We start from the raw sequence: 19,331 nt of genomic DNA on the forward strand, positions 1-19,331 counted from the left end.
TCGAATTTCCAATGTACACCTGGGATACTACATGTAGGATCCCGGAGTTCCCTTGCGAGTGAGCCCCCTGCGTACTGAAACTCTTGAGATGACCCCCTACCGCACCTGAGTCCGCTTGTACGGCCCCAGCGTTATGCTGCGGACTTGGCAGAAGCTGTGAGGGGCTTCTGTTCCTGGGAATGGGCTGCTTGCTGCAGTCTTCTTCCCTTTCCTCTACCCCTGGGCAGATATGACTGGCCTTTGCCCGCCTGCCCCTATGGGGACGAAAGGACTGAGACTGAAAAGACTGTGTCCTTTTTTGCCGATATGTGATTCGGGGTAACAAAAGTGGATTTTTCAGCTGTTGCCATGGCCACCAGGTCCGATGGACCGCCCCTTTATACGGCAATACTTCCACATGCCGTCTGGAATCTGCCTCACCTGACCACTGTCGTGTCTTCGTCTGGCAGATATGTAAATCACATTTACTCTTGATGCCAGAATGCAAATATCCCTCTGCGCATCACGCATATATAGAAATGCATCCTTAAAATGCTCTATAGTCAATAAAATCTTGTCCCTGTCAAGGGTATCAAAATTTTCAGTCAGGAAATCCGACCAAGCCCCCTCAGCGCTGCACATCCAGGCTGAGGCGATTGCTGGTCGTAGTATAACACCAGTATGTGTGTATATACTGTCATGATATTTTTCAGCTTCCTATCAGCTGGCTTCTTGAGGGCGGCCGTATCTAGAGACGGTAACGCCATGTTTTTATAAGCGTGTGAGCGCCTTATCCACCCTAAGGTGTGTTTCCCAACTCGCCCTTACTTCTGGCGGGAAAGGGTATACCGCCCATAACTTTCTATCGGAGGAACCCCACGTATCATCACACACTTCATTTAATTTATCTGATTCAGGCAAAACTACAAGTAGTTTATTCACACCCTACAAAATACCCTTATTTGTGGTACTTGTAGTATCAGAAATATGTAACAGCTCCTTCATTGCCCTTAACATGTAACTCGTGGCCCTAAAGGAAAATTACGTATGTTTCTTCACCGTCGACACTGGGGTCAGTGTCCATGTCTGTGTCTGTCGACCGACTGAGGTAAATGGGCGTTTTTACAAGCCCCTGACGGTGTCTGAGACGCCTGGACCGGTACTAATTTGTCCGCCGGCCATCTCATGTCGTCAACCGTCTTGCAGCGTGTTGACATTATCACGTAATTCCATAAGTAGACCATCCATTCCGGTGTCGACTCCCTAGAGAGTGACATCAACATTACAGGCAATTTGCTCCGCCTCCTCACCAACATTTTCCTCATACATGTCGACACACACGTACCGACATACAGCACACACACAGGGAATGCTCTGATAGAGGACAGGACCCACTAGCCCTTTGGGGAGACAGAGGGAGAGTTTGCCAGCACACACCAAAAGCGCTATAATGTATATAACAACCCTAGAAGGTGTTGTTTCTATATATGCGCTCTTAATATATCATTATATCGCCAATTTATGCCCCCCTTCTCTTTTAACCCTGTTTCTGTAGTGCAGTGCAGGGGAGAGTGGGAGCCTTCCTCACCAGCGGAGCTGATCAGGAAAATGGCGCTGAGTGCTGAGGAGAATAAGCTCCGCCCCCTTTTCGGCGGGCTTTTCCTCCCGGTTTTTTAATAACTGGCCTGGGTTAAAATACATACATATAGCCTTAATGGCTATATGTGATGTATTTATTTGCCAAATAGGTATTTATATTGCTGCCCAGGGCGCCCCCAGCAGCGCCCTGCACCCTCCGTGACCGTGTCAGTGAGCCGTGTGACAACAATGGCGCACAGCTGCAGTGCTGTGCGCTACCTCTCTGAAGACTGTGAAGTCTTCTGCCGCCTGTTTCCGGACCTCCGTTCCGCCGTCTTTCTTCAGCGTCTGTAAGGGGGATCGGCGGCGCGGCTCCGGGACGAACCCCAGGCTGACCTGTGTTCCGACTCCCTCTGGAGCTCAGTGTCCAGTAGCCTAAGACTTCAATCCTCCTGCACGCAGGTGAGTTGCCAGTCTCTCCCCTAAGTCCCTCGTTGCAGTGATCCTGTCGCCAGCAGGAATCACTGATTAGAAACCTAAAAAAAAACTTTACTAAATAGCTCCTTAAGAGAGCCATCCAGTTTGCACCCTTCTCGGACGGGCACAAAAACCTAACTGAGGCTTGGAGGAGGGTCATAGGGGGAGGAGCCAGTACACACCATGTGACCTAAAAAGCTTTTTAGATGTGCCCTGTCTCCTGCGGAGCCCGCTATTCCCCATGGTCCTGACGGAGTCCCCAGCATCCACTAGGACGTTAGAGAAAAGGATTTACCGGTAGGTATTTAAAATCCTATTTTCTCTAGCATCCATAAGGGATATTGGGGACACATTAGTATGATAGGGATGTCCCAAAGCATCCAGAACAGGTGGGAACGTGCAGAGATATCTGCTGCAGCACCACCCACCCAAACTGGGTATCCGCTTTGGCCAGGGTATCAAACTTGTAGAACTTCACAAAGGTGTTCTTCCCCGACCAGGTAGCGGCTCGGCATAGTTGCAAGGCCAAAACTCCACGGGCAGCCGCCCAGGAAGAGCCCACCGATCTAGCAGAGTGGGCCTTTAGAGGCTTAGGAACAGGTAAGGTTGCCGACACAAAGGCCTGTTGGATAGTAAGTTGAATCCAACGAGCAATGGACTGCTTTGAAGCAGGGCAACCCTTCTTCTGCGCTTCATACAGCATGAACAAGGAATTAGTCTTTCTGATCCGAGCTGTACGCTTGACATAGATCTTCAAGGCACGCACAGTATCCAATGCCTCCAGAGGAGCAGAAACATCTGAACAGGACGGAACCACAATAGGTTGATTCAGATGAAACAACCTTCGGCAGGAACTGTTGTCTAGTCCGGAGCGCCACTCTGTCCTCGTAAAAGACCAAATATGGACTTTTATACGATAAGGCCACCAATTCCAAAACACGTCTAGCAGAAGCCAGGGCCAGTAAAATCACCGTCTTCCACGTGAGGTACTGGTCTTCTACGGTCATCAGAGGTTCAAACCAGGAGGACTGAAAAATTTGTAATACCACATCCAAATCCCAAGGTGCCGTAGGCGGCACAAACAGATGTTGGATGTGAAGCACCCCTTGCAAGAAGGTCTGAACTTCCGGCAGTATAGACAACTTCTTTTGGAAGAAGATTGAAAGAGCTAAAATTTGAACCTTAATGGATCCCAGACGTAAGCCTTGATCCACTCCAGCCTGCAGAAAAAGAAATCTTCCCAAGTTAAAATCGGCAGATTTCGCACCAGGAGACGTATCTACGCCATATATGCTGATAGTGTTTTGAAGTCAGATTTTCTGTGGCAATGACCTTTTTGGAAAGTCCCTTGTGAGCTAGGATGTTCCGCTCAACTTCCATGCCGTCAAACGAAGCAGCCGTAAGTCCGGGTAGACGAACGATCATTGTTGAAGATAATCTCTTCTGAGTGGTAGAGGCCAAGGGTCTTTGACGGACATGTCCCAAAGATCCGCGTACCACGCTCTAAGGGGCCAACCTGGGGCAAGCAGAATTGCTTGTACTCCTTGATGCTGGATCCTCTTGAGCACCTTTCGGATCAACGGAATCGAAGGAAATATGTAGACCAGCTGGTAAGACCAAGGCGACGTCAGTGCATCCACTACGCACGCCTGAGGGTCTCTGGTTCGCGAGCAATAGGAGCGAAGTTTCTTGTTGAGGCGAGAGGCCATCATGTCGATCTGTAGGCAACCCCACCGGTCGATGATTTGTTGAAACACTTGAGGATGTAGGCCCCACTCCCCTGGGTGGAGATCATGGCGACTCAGGAAGTCCGCTTCCCAATAGTCCACTCCCGGAATGAAGATTGCGGACAGTGCTAATGCATTTCTTTCCACCCAGAGGAGTAGTCTTGATACTTCTCACATGCAGGTCCTGCTTTTTGCCCCTCATTGCCGATTGATGTACGCCACAGCCAGGGCATTGTATATAATAAGTTCCAGGATGTTGATCAGAAGAAGGGCCTCTTGGGCAGACCACCTGCCCTGGAACTGCACCCCTTGGGTGAAAGCCACCCATCCTCTCAGACTTGCATCCGTCGTGAGGAGAATCCAATGCTAAATTCTGAAGCGTCGACCTTCCTGGAGATTGGAAGACTGCAGCCACCACAGAAGTGAAATCCTGGCCCGGGGTGACAGTTGAATCATCCGGTGCATCTGAAGATGGGAACCGGACCACTTGTTCAGGATGTCCACTTGAAAAGGTCTGGCATCGAACCGTCCATACTGGATGGCCTCATACGAGGCTATCATCTTTCCCAACAATCTTATGCAAAGATTAATGGAAACACGAGTCGGGCGGAGAACCATTTCCTGGAGAGTTCTCACTCTGTCCTCTGGGAGGAACACTTTCTGCGCTACAGTATCCAGTAGCATTCCCAGAAACAGGAGTCGCTGAGATGGCTCCAGGTGGGACTTCTGTAGATTGAGGATCCACCCGTGGTGTGACAGAAGGTAGATAGTGCGATCTATATGGAGCAGTAGGAGCTCCCTGGAACTCGCTTTTATCAGGAGATCGTCCAGGTAAGGGACCACGTTGACCCCCTGGACCCAGATCTGGAACATCATTTCCGCCATCACCTTCGTGAACACCCTCGGAGCTTTAGATAGGCCAAAGGGTAATGCCTGGAACTGGTGATGATCGTTCAGCAGGGCGAACCTCAGATATGCCTGATGAGGAGGCAAAATTGGGATATGGAGGTAGGCGTCCTTGATATCCAGGGACACTAGGAATTCCTGGCGTTCCAGGCCTGTGATCATCTTTAGGTAAGGATTCAAGGACTTCAGATTTAAAATTGGCCTCACAGACCCATCTGGTTTTGGCATAACGAACAGACTGGAGTAGTAACCTTGTCCGTGCTGTTGCAGGGGTACTGGAACAATGACTTGGGACTGGATCAACTTTGTGATGGGCCTGTAGTAGCGCAACACGCATATTTTCCAAAGCTGGTAAGCTTGATTTGAAAAACCGTTGGGGAGAAGCACCGTCGAACTCCAACTTGTAACCCTGAGAAATAAGGTCCCTTACCCAGGTGTCCTGGCAGGAACTTTCCCAAATGTAGCTTAAGTGACATAACCGGGCTCCCACCAAGAGATCCTCCCGGGGTGGGCGGGCACCATCATGCTGAGGTCTTTGCGGAAGCTGAACTGGTGCTTTGTTCTTGAGAGCCAGAAACGGCTGGTTTCTTAGGTTTACCCCTGGTGCCTCTAGCTGCATTTGATGCACCTCTGGCCCCAGATCAAAATCTGGTGGACCGAAAGGACTGAGTAGACGGTCCCGGGTAGGTACGTCTAGCAGGCAAAGCTCCCGAGGGAAGAAACGCAGATTTCCCAGAAGTAGCTTTGGAGATCCACAAGTCCAATTTGCCTCCGTAGAGCCATTCTTTTGCGCACCTGTATTAGACAGGGGAGGATGGAGAATATCAGCCCTGACAGCTAGATCTGCTACTGCATTTTGCAGTTCTTGTGTTTTGTTGGCATTTGCAATGAGCTGAGATGACATATCAGACATCTTAGTTTTGATAGCCCCCAGCCAGGTGGGCTCATGACTCTCCCCCACATTGTCCTCAGCATTTTGTGAGGACTGACTACACTGCTCACATGATATGGAACCAGATGAAAGAGGGGAGAATCTGGTATTACATACACTGCATAATGTTTTACCACTATGAAGTTCACACAATACACATACAACCGAGACTGATTTACAATGCAAGCCTGCCCTATTGCATGTGAGAGGAGACACACAGGAAGAAAGGACACCAGCACACCCAACGCTGTGGAGCCCCAGTGAGGCTGTGAGAGTTTTACGTAACAGTGAAAACTGCTGATACAATGAATTCCCTCAGAGGAATAATATCTGTGCTCAAATAGCGGTTCTTCCCCTAATCAACACCCTGTACCAGTGATCCAGCGTGCGACAGTCTGGAGAAGCTGTGAGGCTGCTGCTGCTTATGCAGAGGAAGGCGCCAAAATGCCGCTGAGCTCGCTCTGATGTAGCTCCGCCCCCCATAATTGTGCTGGAGCTACAGATATATATTTATACTGGCCCCGTCTCCTAAACATGCTGTAGCCTCACATAAATGTTTAGTACAGCCATCGCTAGCCAGTCTCACGCAGGGGCTATAGCGGGTCCCCCCCCAGGAGGGACCCGTATGCCTCACCCGCGCTTGCGCCACACCAGGAACTGGGGGACCCCCCTAGCGGGGAACCCGGTTTGTACTCACCACTGACGATCACCATCAGGCAGTGCTAGGGGTGTGCTGCGGCTGTGACAGCCAAGGCGCAGTGCCCCGCTGAACAAACAGCCCCTCAGGACGGTGGTCCTGCAGCGGGGAAGCGACTCTGCACCTCGCAAGGCCGGTGACCACCACCACCACCGCCCCCTTTTCATGCGTGCAAACGTACTACCCTCGCAATTCCTGCCAACATCCTAGCAGGAACACAATTAGATATATCTATTCACATGTGAACAGAACAACGTGGATAAACCCTAAAGCAGAGGTTCTCAAATGCTGTCCTCAAGGTACCCCAACAGTCCAGGTTTTAGGTATGTCCATGCACAGATGGTTAAATCAAATTGACTGAAGTGCTAATTAAGTCCCCTGTGGCAAAGCATGGATAAACTTCAAGCCTGAACCGTTGAGGAGTCTTAAGGATCGTGTTTGTGAACCTCTGCCCTAAAGGAAATAGCAAAAATAACATCCTATAGCCCCCTTCTTGCTGGCCAATAAGGAGAAGACAAGGATGCTGTAAGCGGTCTCGGAGAATAGTATTCTATTGGAATACATCCACTGTAACCTTGAAGTGTGTACTGATGTAGCACTGACAGATTTGGTTCTCTGTATTTGTTAGTCATCGCTCATAATTAGGTACAACCAAGGGACCAAATATGTACTGAATTTGGGGTCATTACAATTTACCTCTACACATACACCTTAAGTGTCCATTAGACATCTCCAGGTGCTTCTTAGATGTCAATTAGACCCCCCCCCCCCCCCCACACACACACACACACACCCCTGCAACCAATGGTTATTCTGTCCTTACTCTCTCTTCCGTCATACTCCAGGTACACATAACTACAGTCTAAAAGAATACTCCAAAGACACACCTATAATCTTCCTGGATCACACGAATATCCCTAAATAACCCGCGCCCTTGTAATGTAAACAGCCAACAAGTGGATACCCAAGCACATATTGTCTGTGATCTACTATCTACTTCCATGTGTCATCTATTTAAGCCAGCAGTATACCTCTATATCTACTAGAGCTCTACCTCAATATCTACCAATCACTCTAACTGACTAGATCCGCGCAAAAAGGCCAGTCCACTGTTAGCACCAGTATTGTACTTGCTCAACATGGTCAGGAGCGCATCAGCCTCCTACCTGCCATGACAATTACTGTCCATGGGAGACCGACTGCTCCATCATTCTCCCTCATATTAACAGTCCCGGAAGCAAGGGGTATGCTTCCGGGACTGCACGCCAAGTTTCCGATCTATAAATGTGGGCGTCTCCAGAATATAAGTCTAAACAATTTAGTACAATCATAATTGCAAGCACTGCTTTTTAATATGTGACCAAAGTCATTGGAACAGACCTCATATTTCCAAATATGCTGCATACAGTAGAAAAACCAAGATTAAAAAATAAACCCCTCCCCCCCAAAAAAAAAATATCGCAAAGTTTTGTATACAGCTGGTAAGTATCCATTCACCTCCTCCAATGACACGCTCATACTGGTGTACCAGCAGAAAGCTTAGAGTGAGCTACCTGAACAGCTGTTGTGTTGGTGATGGCCTTTGCAGGAGAAGAACTTGATGACTGCATAGTCAGAAGCTGCTGTGTAAGGGCCACACTTATGGGAACTCCAACAGTTTTTTGAGGGGAGTTAGCAAGTTGAGATCCAACAGACACCACTGTGACCTGAGAAGTATAAAGAATGTTAATATGAATGGACTATAATGATAAAAATAAAGAAAATCACAAAGAACTTCGTAATAGATTAAAGCTGCATTACCACCTATCATATTTCTTAGATCACCAATGTAATTAATAAGGAGGGTAGTGTGAGTGCAGGATCCAGTCAGATGCTGCAAATATACCTGCTTTAAATATTCACTCGTTTATATAGTAAGTGCAGCCTCATGTCCATATAGGTGAGTAATCCAATTCCCACAACTCATCACTGTAAGGGCTGTAACACACTAGCCGGCTGGCGCCGCCCGGCAAAAACCCAGCCGGCTTTTAACCGCTGCCGTGATGCAAAGACACATTGAGCACAATGTGTCCTTACACACGGCACGGTCCCGGCCCGGCTGCCGGGTTGCAGCCGGAATTATCCACTGGAAGGTCCGGCTGCCGGGCCGGCGCGTCTTTGCAGCCAGTAAACCATGTGTGTGAAGGGGAGCTTTCACACACAACGGTTTTTTCTCAAGCCGTGTCTGATGCTGCGCATACGCACAGCATTACACACGGCTCAAAGCCGTCCTGTGTGAGCGACACTGCCGGTTTCTCCCGGATGGCAAAAAGCCGGACTTTTTGCCATCCGGGAGAAACCGGCCAGTGTGTTACAGCCCTAAAGGTGTATGTGGGGGAAGTAATCTGTACAAAGGGCTTTTTTGGGAAATTTAAAGTCAAAAACTTCAAAACAAGTTACAATGAAGAAATGACAGTATTTCATTTATAATAATCGTAATTTATCAGTCCATACTAGACTAAGTAGTACGTATACTATGGCTGGAAATAAATAGCACAGTACAAATGACAAGCTTGTACACAAAATCTTGCATGACAACAAAAATTGTGGGAGGGGGAATCTAACTTCCATAAGAAATATAAAAATATTTGCTAACATTACATTGCATTTAGGGTACACTGTCAGACCATCATTATGCTGGGAATCGCTTCTCTATGTCTTAGGCTACAAAACCTTGTCAAAGATCTGTTAAGGCCCACTCTACTCGTAAAGTGGGTTCTTTCTGGGCGGCTGCCCGGGGTGTCTCGGCTTTACAGCTTTGCCGAGCGGCTACTTGGTCTGGGTCGAACACGTTTGCCAAGTTCTACAAGTTCGATACTTTGGCCTATGAACACCTAAAGTTTGGTCAATCAGTTCTGCAGGAGCCCCCGCGCTCTCCCTCCCGTTCTGGGAGCTTTGGTACATCCCCGTGGTACTAAATGTGGAACCCCAGCATCCTCTAGGACGTAAGAGAAAATAGGATTTTAATTACCTACCGGTAAATCCTATTCTCGTAGTCCGTAGAGGATGCTGGGGTCCACATTAGTACCATGGGGGTATAGATGGGTCCACTAGGAGTCACTGGCACTATAACTGTTTAATAGTGTGGGCTGGCTCCTCCTAACAGACTCAGTCTAGAAACTGTGCCCGAGGAGACAGACAACTTTGAGAGAAGGAAATACACAGATAGTGGCATGATTCATACCAGCTCACACAAACAAGGCAAACCATGCTAACTAGCCTGAAAACTCAGCAACAGCTGAAACATTACTGATCCCAGTAAAGAAACGCAGTACTTAACCAAGAACAAATCAGTACTGAACCAAAGAAACCACTGCAGGATAATGAAGCGCTGGGCGGGCGCCCAGCATCCTCTACGGACTACGAGAAAAGGATTTACCGGTAGGTAATTAAAATCCTATTTTCTCTTACGTCCTAGAGGATGCTGGGGTCCACATTAGTACCATGGGGATGTACCAAAGCTCCCAGAACGGGAGGGAGAGCGCGGGGGCTCCTGCGGAACTAATTGACCAAACTTTAGGTGTTCATAGGCCAAAGTATCGAACTTGTAGAACTTGGCAAACGTGTTCGACCCAGACCAAGTAGCCGCTCTGCAAAGCTGTAAAGCCGAGACACCCCAGGCAGCCGCCCAGGAAGAACCCACTTTACGAGTAGAGTAGGCCTTAACAGATCTTTGACACGGAAATCCTGCCGTAGAATACGCATGCTGGATAGTGAAACTGATCCAGCGAGAGATCGTCTGCTTAGAAGCAGGACACCCAATTTTCTTGGGATCATACACGACAAACAGAGTCTGATTTTCTGTGACGAGCAGTCCTCTTCACATAAATTTTTCAGAGCCCTTACAACATCCAAGGACTTTGATAAAATTGAGGAGTCAGTAGCAGCTGGCACCACAATAGGTTGGTTGATATGAAAAGCAGACACAACCTTCGGAAGGAATTGCTGACGTGTCCGGAGCTCAGCTCTGTCTTCATGGAAGATCAAGTATGGGCTTTTACAAGACAAAGCCCCCCAACTCCGACACACGTCTAGCAGAAGCTAAGGCCAACAAAGTGACAGCCTTCCACGTGAGAAACTTGACCTCAACCTCCCGTAGAGGCTCGAACCAATCAGATTGGAGGAACTGCAATACCACGTTAAGATCCCAGGGTGCCGTAGGCGGCACAAAGGGAGGCTGGATGTGCAGAACTCCCTTCAAAAAAGTCTTGAACCTCAGGGAGGGAAGCCAGTTGTTTCTGGAAGAAAATGGACAAGGCCGAAATCTGGACCTTTATGGATCCCAAACGCAGGCCCATATCCATACCTGCTTGCAGGAAGAGAAACCGTCCCAGTTGAAACTCCACTGTAGGAAACTTCTTGGATTCACACCAAGACACATTCTTTTTCCAAATGCGATGGTAATGTTGAGACGTTACTCCTTTCCTAGCCTGTATCAGGGTAGGAATAACCTTGTTCGGAATGCCCTTCTGAGCCAATATCGGGCGTTCAACCTCCATGCCGTCAAACGTAGCCGTGGTAAGTTTTGATAAGCGAACAGCCCCTGTTGCAGAAGGTCCTCCCAAAGAGGAAGAGGTCTCGGATCTTTCAGCAGGAGATCCAGAAGATCTGCGTACCAAGCCCTTCTTGGACAGTCCGGAGCAATGAGGATTGCCTGAACTCTTGTTTTCTTTATGATTTTTAGAATCCTTGGAATGAGTGGAAGAGGAGGAAACATGTACACTGACTGGAACACCCACGGAGCCACCAGGGCGTCCACCGCCACTGCTCTGGAACAATACCTCCGAAGCTTCTTGTTGAGGCGGGAGGCCATCATGTCAATTTGAGGCACCCCGCAAATTCTTGTCACCTCCGTGAACATCTCTGGATGGAGGCCCCATTCCCCTGGACGGAGATCGTGTCTGCTGAGGAAATCCGCTTCCCAGTTGTCTACGCTCGGAATGAAGATTGCTGACGGCGCCACCGCGTGTTTTTCTGCCCAGAGGATGATTCTGGTCACCTCTGACATTGCAGCTCTGCTCTGCGTTCCGCCCTGTCGGTTTATGTAGGCCACCGTCGTTACATTGTTCGATTGCACTTGAATGGCTCCATCTCGCAGAAGATCTGCAGCTTGAAGAAGACTGTTGTACACGGCTCTTAGTTCCAGAATGTTTATTGGAAGACCTAATTCCAGGTTTGACCACCTAACAGTGCAAATCTGAGATAGGCCTGGTGCGGCGGACAAATCGGAATGTGGAGGTATGCATCTTTGATATCCAGGGATACCAGAAATTCCCTCTCCTCCATAGGGAGTCTTCCTCTCCTCCAGAGGAGTCTTTGCTCTCGGGGACTCCATTTTGAATTTGAAAACCCTCAGATAAGGGTTTAGCGATTTCAAGTTCAAAATTGGTCTGACCGAACCATCCGGTATCGGTACCACGAAAAGATTAGAATAGAAACCCATGTGTTGCATATGAAGTGGAACTGGAACAATGACCTCTGACTTTTCCAAATTTTTGGATGGCTTCCTGAAGGATAGCCCTGTCTGTCATCAAAGCCGGCAAGCCTAATTTGAAGAATTGGTGAGGCGGGAGTTCTTGAAACTCCAGTCTGTACCCCTGGGACACAATATCCTGTATCCAGGGATGCAGGCCAGACGACGCCCAGATGTGGCTGAAACGTCTGAGCCTCGCACCCACCAGCCCGTCCTCCAGGCTTCGCAGTCCACCGTCATGCTGAGGAGTTTGAGAACCAGAGGCCGGTTTCTGGCCCTGGGAGCCTGCGGGAGCAGGCTTTTTGGATTTTGCATGACCACCTCTAAAGAAGGTGGTAGGAGGCTTGGACTTTTTTGTCTTAGCGGTCCGAAAGGACTGTGATGTAGAAGAAGAAAATTGTTTCTTCGTAGAAGGCGTAGCTGAGGGAAGAAAAGGTGACTTACCCGCGGTTGCCATGGAAATCCACGCATCCAATGCTTCCCCAAATAGAGCCTGACCTGTGTATGGTAGGTTCTCCACACCTCTCCTGGATTCCGCGTCGGCAGACCATTGCGTAGCCAGAGTCCTCTGCAAGCCGAGACAGACATGGAAGATATCCCTGCAGCCATTGCACCCAGCTCTTTCATGGATTCCACCATAAATCCTGCAGAATCCTGTATGTTACGTAAAAACAATTCAACGTCACTTTTATCCATTGAATCCAATTCCTCAAATAAAGTGCCTGACCACTTTACTATAGTTTTAGAGATCCATGCACAGGCAATAGTAGATCGCAATATCGCCCCTGAACCCGTGTATATGGATTTGAGCGTAGTGTCAATTTTGCGATCAGCCGGTTCTTTTGACGCGGTAGATCCCAGGACAGGTAAAAACCACCTTCTTTGACAGTCTGGAAACAGATGCGTCAACTATGGGTGGGTTTTCCCATTTCTTTCTATCCTCCTCAGGAAAGGGAAAAGCAACCAAAACCTTTCTGGGGATCTGGAATTTTCTCTCCGGGTTTTCCCAGGACTTCTCAAATATAGCGTTTAATTCTTTAGACGCAGGGAAGGTTAGCGAGGCTTTCTTATTATCCGTGAAGTAAGTCTCCTCAACCTGCCTCAGGTGTTGTGTCAGTAATATTCAACACATCTCTAATGGCTTCAATCATCAACTGCACCCCTTTTGCAAGAGATGCCGCTCCCCTCAGCACATTCCCCTCACCGTCTGCCGTGTCAGAATCGGTATCGATGTCATCTTGCATAATCTGGGCAAGAACACGTTTTTGAGAGTGTATGATAGGGGGCCCTGGAACAGAACCGGACCATACAGCCATAGAGTTTTGTAAAGCCTGAGTTGCTGTCTCAGTCTGCGCTACCCTAGTAGAAATCTGAGAGATCATACCCTTAAGAGAGGCTAACCACTCAGGCTCCTTAGCAGGAATCTGTGCTAAAACAGTGCAATCCTGATTACATGGAATAGGGTCATCCTGAGAGGACACAGAGTCCCTAGACATGGCCAGTTGGGGACAACAAACACACACACACACACACACACACACACACACACACACAGGGAAAAGGCAGAGTTTCCCCCCAAAAATGCCAAGAGAGCCACAGAGATTGGAGACAACCACACACATAGCTTTTTAGATATAGGAAAACCACTATCCAGCGCTTACTGTACACCTTAATAGGTTACACAGTACATACACCGCCCCCCCTTCTACAACCCCCAGGTACCGTACAAGATAGCTGGAGTTGATGAGGAAAAACAGCTCTCCCTGTCAGCGTCTCTGCATGCAGAAAAAATGGCGCTGAACACTGCTGGGTCCGCTCTGAGAAGCTCCGCCCCCTTCCATAGCGCGGCTTCCCGCTCTCTGGTTCTATATACTGGCCTGAGGAATATCTGGGGTCCCTGACAGGCTTCTGACCAGTGTAGGGTGTAGGCGCTGGCTCAGGGCGCCCCTCACAGTGCCGCACAATGTACCGCTGAACCCCGGAGCGCAGTTAGTACTGCGCTCCCTACCCTGTTGCCCCTCACAGTGCCGCACAATGTACCGCTGAACCCCGGAGCGCAGTTAGTACTGCGCTCCCTACCCTGTTGCCGCCATCTTCACATCGGCTCCCCGCTTGCCAGGGAACCGGTGACTCACTCGTCACTGAAGTCTTCTGGCTCTGTAAGAGGGTGGCGGCATGCTGCGGGGGTGATCGATCACCTGTGGTGGCGAATGTTCATTTTCCTCAGGAGCTCAGTGTCCTGTCAGCGGAGATAGTGGCTCAGACACCGCAGGGCGGACACTACTCCCCCCCCTTAGTCCCACGAAGCAGGGAGGCTGTTGCCAGCAGCCTCCCTGTGCCTAAACTCTATTAAAATAAAAAACAGAGAAAGTCCTATGGAGCTCCCCTAGCTGTGACCGGCTCCTCCGGGCACATTTTCTAAACTGAATCTGGTAGGAGGGGCATAGAGGGAGGAGCCAGCCCACACTCTCAAACTCTTAAAGTGCCAATGGCTCCTGGTGGACCAGTCTTTGCTCCATGGTACTAATGTGGACCCCAGCAAACCTCTAGGATGTAAGAGAAAACGCTATTTTGTACTGGACCACCAACCCACAATAGCCCTGCAGGTGTCCTGCGACACCCAGTTTAGGAACAACTGAGTTTAACAGTAACAAATAAATTCCCTTATGTCATCAAATGGAGTAACCACAGCCACCATCATATATAGGAGCGGTTTCTAAATAAAGGCTAATTATTAAAGTCTGTGCCTAACCAACTGCTGTATACGGAGTGGATGCAGCTATTCTATAGGTTGAGCATGTCTCCATAACAATGTCCCATATAAACTTTCTAGGAACCATTAACATGCCTTTTTTACCAATTCTTAAATTGATAGCTAGCAATATAAAAAAAATAAAAGTAAAAAGAAAATGATTGGGCACACAAAATTAGTGCCCTAATTGTAGGAACCTACATTTTAGGTATCCTATGTAAACGCTAAAGATAAGATACTAAATTAATATCATTTATTTGCTAAAATAGGGTAAACAAACATCATACAGGCAGCTTTATATCTCAGTGCTATATAAGGGATCAGCTGGGGCAGTACGGATGGTGTAATGGTTAGCATTACTGCCTCACAGCATTGAGGTCATGGGTTCGATTCCCACCGTGGCCCTAATTGTGTGGAGTTTGTATATTCTCCCCGTACTTGTGTAGGTTTCCTCCGGGTACTCCGGTTTCCTCCCACAATCTAAAAATATATACTGGTAGGTTAACTGGCTCTCAACAAAAATTAAACCTAGTGTGAATGTGTCTGTGTGTACATGTGATAGGGAACAAAGATTGTAAGCTCCACTGGGGCAGGGACTGATGTGAATGGGCAAATATTCTCTGTAAAGCGCTGCGGAATATGTGTGCGCTATATAAATAACTGGTAATAAATAGAATAATAATAAATGAAAAAAATTGTTACCTTGGTGGGAGGAGACTTTAGAGGGGATATAGCAATTTTATTGGATGTCTGAGTTGTGGTAGATGTACCAATGACTCCTCCGCTCTCACTGATAGCTATTGCTTTGGCTGTAGCTCCAGAACTGACATGAGTAAGAACCTTGCCTGCAAACAGAAATAAAATATATCTTAAAACATTATGACTGTCAGATCATAATGCCAAAGGTTTTGTAAAGACATCAGAAATCCCTACAAAAGTTACTAAAACGTCAGTCACACAGTTGAAAATACCACAGCAAGGGTATCTGATAAGAGAGCAGACAGTAAACTAAAGGGTGGTACACACGGAGAGATGTTCATTTAAATTTCTAAGCAATCTGACTAGATTGCTTAGAAATTACTAACACTTCACTCCGTGTGTAGGGGTGCCGGCGACAGCGATGGGCGGCCCTGTGCGTCACTATCGCCGGCTCTAGATTGGGAATGCATGTACCCAAGGGTGAAATGAGCGGTCCCCCCGTCCACCCTCCTTCCTCAGCACACACCGCACTATGCTGAGCGGGGGGAGAGATGTGCGCTGTGCGGTCTGTGATAGATCGCTCAGCACATATCTCCAGGAGAAATCGCCTGTGTGTACCCCCCTTTAGTGAACAGATGGTTTGTCAGCATCGAGAGCTACCTTTTACATTCCTTGTCTGTGTAAGATAACATAGTAGTAAAAGACTAACTAGATTACCCACACTTTCAGAAAATTGAATATAGAGGTACAAAAATGATACATACAATTGGGGTGTAGTAGAATGTGAAATGCAAGCATACAGTGAATAAACACAGGAGTCATGATATATAGCATTAGACGAGAGTTTTCACAGTTAACAAAAATAGGATTTTAAATACCTACCGTAAATCCTTTTCTGGTAGTCCATAAGGGATATTGGGGAGATTAGTGCAATGGGGTATAGACGGGGTCCAAAAGGAGCCAGTGCACTTTAAATTTCTCCCACTGGGTGTGCCGGGTACTCCCCTCTATGCCCCCTCCCACAGGCAGTTGTAGGTAAACAGTGCCCGAAGGAGAAAGGACATATATGAGAGAAGGAACATAAGAACAAAGAGTGGTGAGATTTAATACCAGCACACCACGCACATATAACAACCAGCAATAACTGGTAACAGTAACAGCAACAGCTAGACAAGTAACCACATAACAGAGAACCTGCAGAGAAGTCAATGCACTGAGGCGGCGCCCAATATCCCTTATGGGACTACGAGAAAAGGATTTATCGGTAGGTAATTAAAATCCTATTTTCTCTAGCATCCATAAGGGATATGGGGAATCTAGTACGATGGGGACGTCCCAAAGCTTCCAGAACGGCCAGGAATGTGCGGAGACTGCTGCAGCACCGCCTGCCCAAACTGGGTATCCTATTTGGCCAGGGTATCCAATTTGTAGAACTTCACAAAGGTGTTCTTCCCCGACCAGGTAGCGGCCCTGCAGAGTTGCAAAGCCGAGACTCCACAGGCAGCCGCCCAGGAAGATCCTACTGATCTTGTACAGTGGGCCTTCAGAGACTTCGGTAGTAAGCCTAATCCAACGAGCAATGGACTGCTTCAAAAGCAGGACAACCTTTTTTTCTGCGCATCACAGCACGAACAAGGAATTCGTCTTTCTGACCCGAGTTGTTCGCTTGACATAGATTTTCAAGGCACGGACAGCATCCAATGCCTCCGGAGGTGCAGAAGTATCAGAACTGGACGGAACCACAATAGGTTGATTTAGATGAAACGCGTAGACATCCTTCGGCAGGAACAGCTGTCAAGTCCGGAGCTCCGCTCTGTCCTCGTAAAAGACCAAGTATGGACTTTTACACGATAAGGCCCCCAATTCTGAGACACGTTGAGCAGAAGCCAGGGCCAGTAACATCACAGTCTTCCACGTGAGGTACTTGTCTTCTACCGTGAGCAGAGGTTCAAACCAGGAGGATTGTAGAAATTCCAACATCACATTCAAATCCCAGGGTGCTGTAGGCGGTACAAAAGGAGGTTGTATGTGGAGTACCCCTTGCAAGAAGATCTGAACTTCTGGCAACACTGCCAATTTATTCTGGAAGAAAATGGAGAGAGCTGAAATCTGGACCTTAATGGAACCCAGACAGAAGCCTTTACCCACACCAGCCTGCAGGTAACATAAGAAACGTGCCAAGTGGAACTCCGCAGGCGGATACGTGCGTTCCTCGCACCAAGAGACATATCATCTCCAGATATAATGATAGTGCTTTGACGTCACATGCATCCTGGCCTGAACCATCGTAGCAATAACCTTTTTGGAAAAACCCTTGTGAGCTAGGATGTTCCGCTCAACCTAAGTCCGAGTAGACGAATGGTCCTTGTTGAAGAAGATCTCTTCTGAGAGGTAGAGGCGAAGGGTCATCGACGGACATGTCCAGAAGATCCGCGTATCACGGCCTCCGAGGCTAATCAGAATTGCATGGACTCCCGGATGTTAGATGAGCTTGAGCACCCTTGGGAGCAACAGAACTGGAGGAAACAGGTAGACAAGGCGATGTCAGTGCACCTACTGCCCTCACCAGAGGGTCACTGGTTCGTGAGCAAAACCAGTGAAGCTTCTTGTTGAGACGAGAAGCCATCATGTCTATCTGCGGGCAGCCCCACCTGTGGATGATCTGTTGGTGGAAACTCCACTCCCCCGTGGGAAATCGTGACGACTCAGGAAGTCCTCTTCCCAGTTGTCCACACCCGGAATGAAGCTTGCCGACATTTCTCTTGCATTTCTTTCCGCCCAGAGGAGTATTCTTGACACCTCTCGCATGCAGGCACTGCTTTTTGTTCCTCCTTGCCGATTGATGTACGCCACTGTTGTGGCGTTGTCCGACTGCACTTGGATCGCGTGATCCTTGAGCAGAGGAGAGGCCTGAAGCAGAGCACTGTAGATTGCCCGAAGTTCCAGAATGTTGATCGGAAGGAGGGCTTCTGGGCCACAGTATCCAGCAACATCTCCAGCAACAGGAGCCACTGAGTCGGCTCCAGGTAGGACTTCTATACGTTGAGGATCCACCCATAGCGTGACAGAAGTTGGATAGTGTGGTCGATATGGAGCAACGAAAGCTCCATGGATCTTGCTTTGATCAGAAGATCGTCCAGGTAAGAAACAATATTGACTCCCTGGACCCGGAGCTGGAACATCAACTCCGACATCACCTTTGCGTTCACCCTCGGAGCTGTGGACAGGCTGAAGGGCAGTGCCTGAAATTGGTAGTGATCGTCAAGCAGCAGGGCAAACCTTATGTACGCCTGATTAGGTGGCCAAATCGGAACATGGAGGTAAGCGTCCTTGATATACAAGGAAACCATGAATTCCTGTTCTTCCAGGCCCGAAATCACTGCTCGTAAGGATTCAAGGACTTTAGATTCAAAATGGGTCTTACCGAACCATCCAGTTTTGGAACCACAAACAGGTTGAAGTAATAACCCTTGCCTCGTTGTGGTATTGGTACTGGAACAATGATGTGGGACTGGACCAACTTTAGGATGGCCTGTTGCAACGTAACCTGCATATCTTCCAAAGCTGGTAAGCTTGATTTGAAAAATTGTTGGGGAGGAGCACTGTCGAACTCCAGTTTGTAGCCTTGAGAAACGAGATCCCTGACCCAGGTATCCTGGCAGGAAGCCTCCGAGATGCGGCTGAAGTGACGCAGTCGAGCTCCCACCACGAGATCCCCTTGGGATGGGTGGGCAGAGTCATGCTGAGGCCTTAGTTGAAGCAGAACTGGTGGTCTGTTCCTGAGAGCTGGTGCTTGCAGGCTTTCTTGACTTACCTCTGGTGCCTCTAGTCGCATTGGAGGCACATCTGGCCTGTACAGACGGCCCCGGGTAGGAGCGTCTCGTTGGCTGGGCCCAAGAGGGGAGAAACGTGGATTTCCGAGCCGTAACTTTGGAAATTCAAGTATCCAATTCATCCCCACACTGCATTTGGATTCCGCGTCGGCTATCCACTGATGCAACAAGGCCCGGCGCACCGACACTGCCATGGCAGAGGTCCTAGCATTAATGTTTCCCATATCCTTAAATGAATCG

At 48.5% G+C, this 19,331-nt stretch overlaps 1 protein-coding gene across 1 annotated transcript in view; it reads right to left on the reverse strand.

The window, feature by feature from the left end:
* The window catches only part of LIN54 (lin-54 DREAM MuvB core complex component), a 157,353-nt gene that overhangs the window by 82,764 nt on the left and 55,258 nt on the right, over positions 1-19,331 (reverse strand). The window contains exons 4-5 of the mRNA XM_063919931.1: positions 15,262-15,404; positions 7,849-8,001 (exon numbers count right to left, since the gene is read on the reverse strand). Coding sequence (XP_063776001.1) covers positions 7,849-8,001; positions 15,262-15,404 — 296 coding nt within the window. The remainder of the gene's footprint in view (positions 1-7,848; positions 8,002-15,261; positions 15,405-19,331) is intronic.

This window comes from Pseudophryne corroboree, chromosome 1 (genome assembly GCF_028390025.1).
Source record: "Pseudophryne corroboree isolate aPseCor3 chromosome 1, aPseCor3.hap2, whole genome shotgun sequence".
Taxonomy (NCBI): Eukaryota; Metazoa; Chordata; class Amphibia; order Anura; family Myobatrachidae; genus Pseudophryne; species Pseudophryne corroboree.